The 2,203-nt window shown below is 45.2% G+C and overlaps 2 protein-coding genes across 2 annotated transcripts in view; one reads left to right on the top strand and one right to left on the bottom strand.

The window, feature by feature from the left end:
* Positions 1-481: 481 nt before the first annotated feature.
* On the top strand, positions 482-2,118 carry LOC132174584 (thaumatin-like protein 1; the record flags this gene model as incomplete). Its single annotated transcript, XM_059586219.1, has 3 exons — positions 482-539; positions 643-1,339; positions 1,437-2,118. Coding segments are annotated over exons 1-3 (1,437 nt in total), but the record flags the coding sequence as incomplete, so codon positions are not given.
* A 21-nt stretch (positions 2,119-2,139) lies between these two features.
* LOC132174585 (thaumatin-like protein 1b) overlaps positions 2,140-2,203 on the bottom strand; it is a 1,185-nt gene continuing 1,121 nt past the window's right edge. The window contains exon 3 of the mRNA XM_059586220.1: positions 2,140-2,165. Within this exon, the coding sequence (XP_059442203.1) occupies positions 2,140-2,165 (26 nt within the window). The remainder of the gene's footprint in view (positions 2,166-2,203) is intronic.

A 2,203-nucleotide genomic window follows, 5' to 3' on the forward strand; every position in this document is an offset into this window, starting at 1 on the left:
TCTCCATTTTGTTTGAAATGGAGTGTCTAGTTAGTGTATTGAGGGGGTGATATTGTCCAAAAAAATGTTGTCTCAAAAATATTTAGACAATTTTAGCCTCTTAAAATGCACTAACCGGAACTCTTCATTTCAAATGAAATGGAGAAGATCCCTTTTCATTGCAAGCCAGCTGGGGCGAAAGTAGAATATTTGGTTTAGAGAAAAAAATCTTGGAGGGCAAAAATTAAATTTTAAAGGTATTTAATTTTTTTTTTTTTTTTGGACCACCGCTTGGGCTGAGTCCAAGCCAGGGGTAGTTCCGCCCCTGGCTGCAGCACTCTATAAATACCCCATTGCTTCCAACTCTTAAAAATCTCACCATACACTCTCTCTCCTCCCTCATATTATCTTTTGGAGAAGAAGATATTTGGATCCCCACAACCCCCAACTTCTTCTTCTTTTCATCCTCCTCCTCCCCCTTTTTATTAGTCATTGAGTTTAAATGGCTCAGCTAACAGCATTATTAGTTTCATTATTAACGCTTGTTCTATCAATATCAGGTAATAACAATAGCCCAATGGTGTAAAAAGCATACAAAGTTCTCACCTTTAATACAAATCTTTCAAACTCAAAAATTTCACTAACCAAGTTGTTTTTGTATAGGAGTAATTTCAACGAACTTCACAATAATAAACAAGTGCGAGTATACAGTATGGCCAGGCATTCTGTCCGACCCCTATGTACCGGCAATGTCAACAACCGGCTTCGCGCTCCAAAATGGCGAGTCCATGACCATCACGGCACCGAACTCCTGGGCCGGTCGCTTCTGGGGCCGAACCAACTGCTCCCAAGACTCCACGGGCAAGTTCTCCTGCGTCACAGGTGATTGTGGCTCCGGAAAAATCGAGTGCTCCGGGAATGGCAGCGCGATGCCAGCGACCCTGGCCGAGTTCACGCTCGACGGCGCGGGTGGGTTCGACTTCTTCGACGTCAGCTTGGTCGACGGGTACAACCTCCCTATGAAGGTCGTGCCCCAGGGTGGGACCGGTCAGAATTGCTCAAGCGCTGGCTGCGTGGCCGACCTCAACGACTTGTGCCCCCCGGAGCTGAAGGTCACTAGCGCCGACGCCGACGGGAACGTTGCCTGCAGTAGCGCGTGCATGGCCTTTAACCAGGCCAAGTACTGTTGCACTGGCGCGTATATCTCTCCTAGCACATGCAAGCCGTCTATATACTCTCAGATCTTCAAGAGCGCGTGCCCACAGGCTTACAGCTACGCGTACGACGATAAGACGAGCACTTTCTCATGCGCCTCCGCAAATTACACAATTAGTTTCTGCGCCACCCTTCATAACACCAGGTAAATTTACTCTAAACACCCTCCACTTTTTGTCATTCTACTAGCTTTTATTCTGCCTTGCTTTGCACTTCACCAATGCTACCTTCTTCACTGATAGTGATACTATCTCGCCGGGCCAATCTCTAAACACCACGGAGACCATTGTATCTGCCAATGAAATTTACGGACTTGGTTTCTTTTCTCCAGAAAACTCGAACAAGCATTACCTGGTTATATATAAGTATACATATTGGGGCGGGTCATACGACGATATAGTTTGGGTTGCAAACAGGGAGCACCCATTCCCAAATTCCTCTGCCATTCTTACCTTCAACTCGGATGGGAATCTTGTAATATCCGATGGCAGATTGTTGCACGTTCTGACCCACACTAGTTCAGGTGGCAAAGATACGTATGCCAGGCTATTAAATACAGGTAATCTTGTACTCACAAACACGGTCTCACATATTTTGTGGCAAAGCTTCGACTATCCTACTGATACTCTTTTGCCCGGAATGAAGCTTAAAGACGCTAAGACAGGATGGTCATTAATAACATCAAATACAAGTATCCAAGACCCAGCTCCTGGTCGTTTCTCCCTGCATTATCTGGCTTCTCGGAAAGAACTAATCGTAACAGAGGAGTCGGAACCATACTGGATTAGTTCACTCACTGGTGTTCTAGCTGATATATTCGTGATTGATGGGGACTACATTACTTGGCCTAGTAGTAACTACACCAATGAAGATATAAGAAGTATACGGTTGGATGTATCCGGGAACTTTATTCTGGAAAGAGTGATAAAAGACCTATATTTGAACTCAACGACGAATGGGAGTTATCCTGTCTGCGGCGATTTCAGCATATGCAATGAGATTGCAGATG

Source organism: Corylus avellana, chromosome ca3 (genome assembly GCF_901000735.1).
Source record: "Corylus avellana chromosome ca3, CavTom2PMs-1.0".
NCBI classification, from domain to species: domain Eukaryota; kingdom Viridiplantae; phylum Streptophyta; class Magnoliopsida; order Fagales; family Betulaceae; genus Corylus; species Corylus avellana.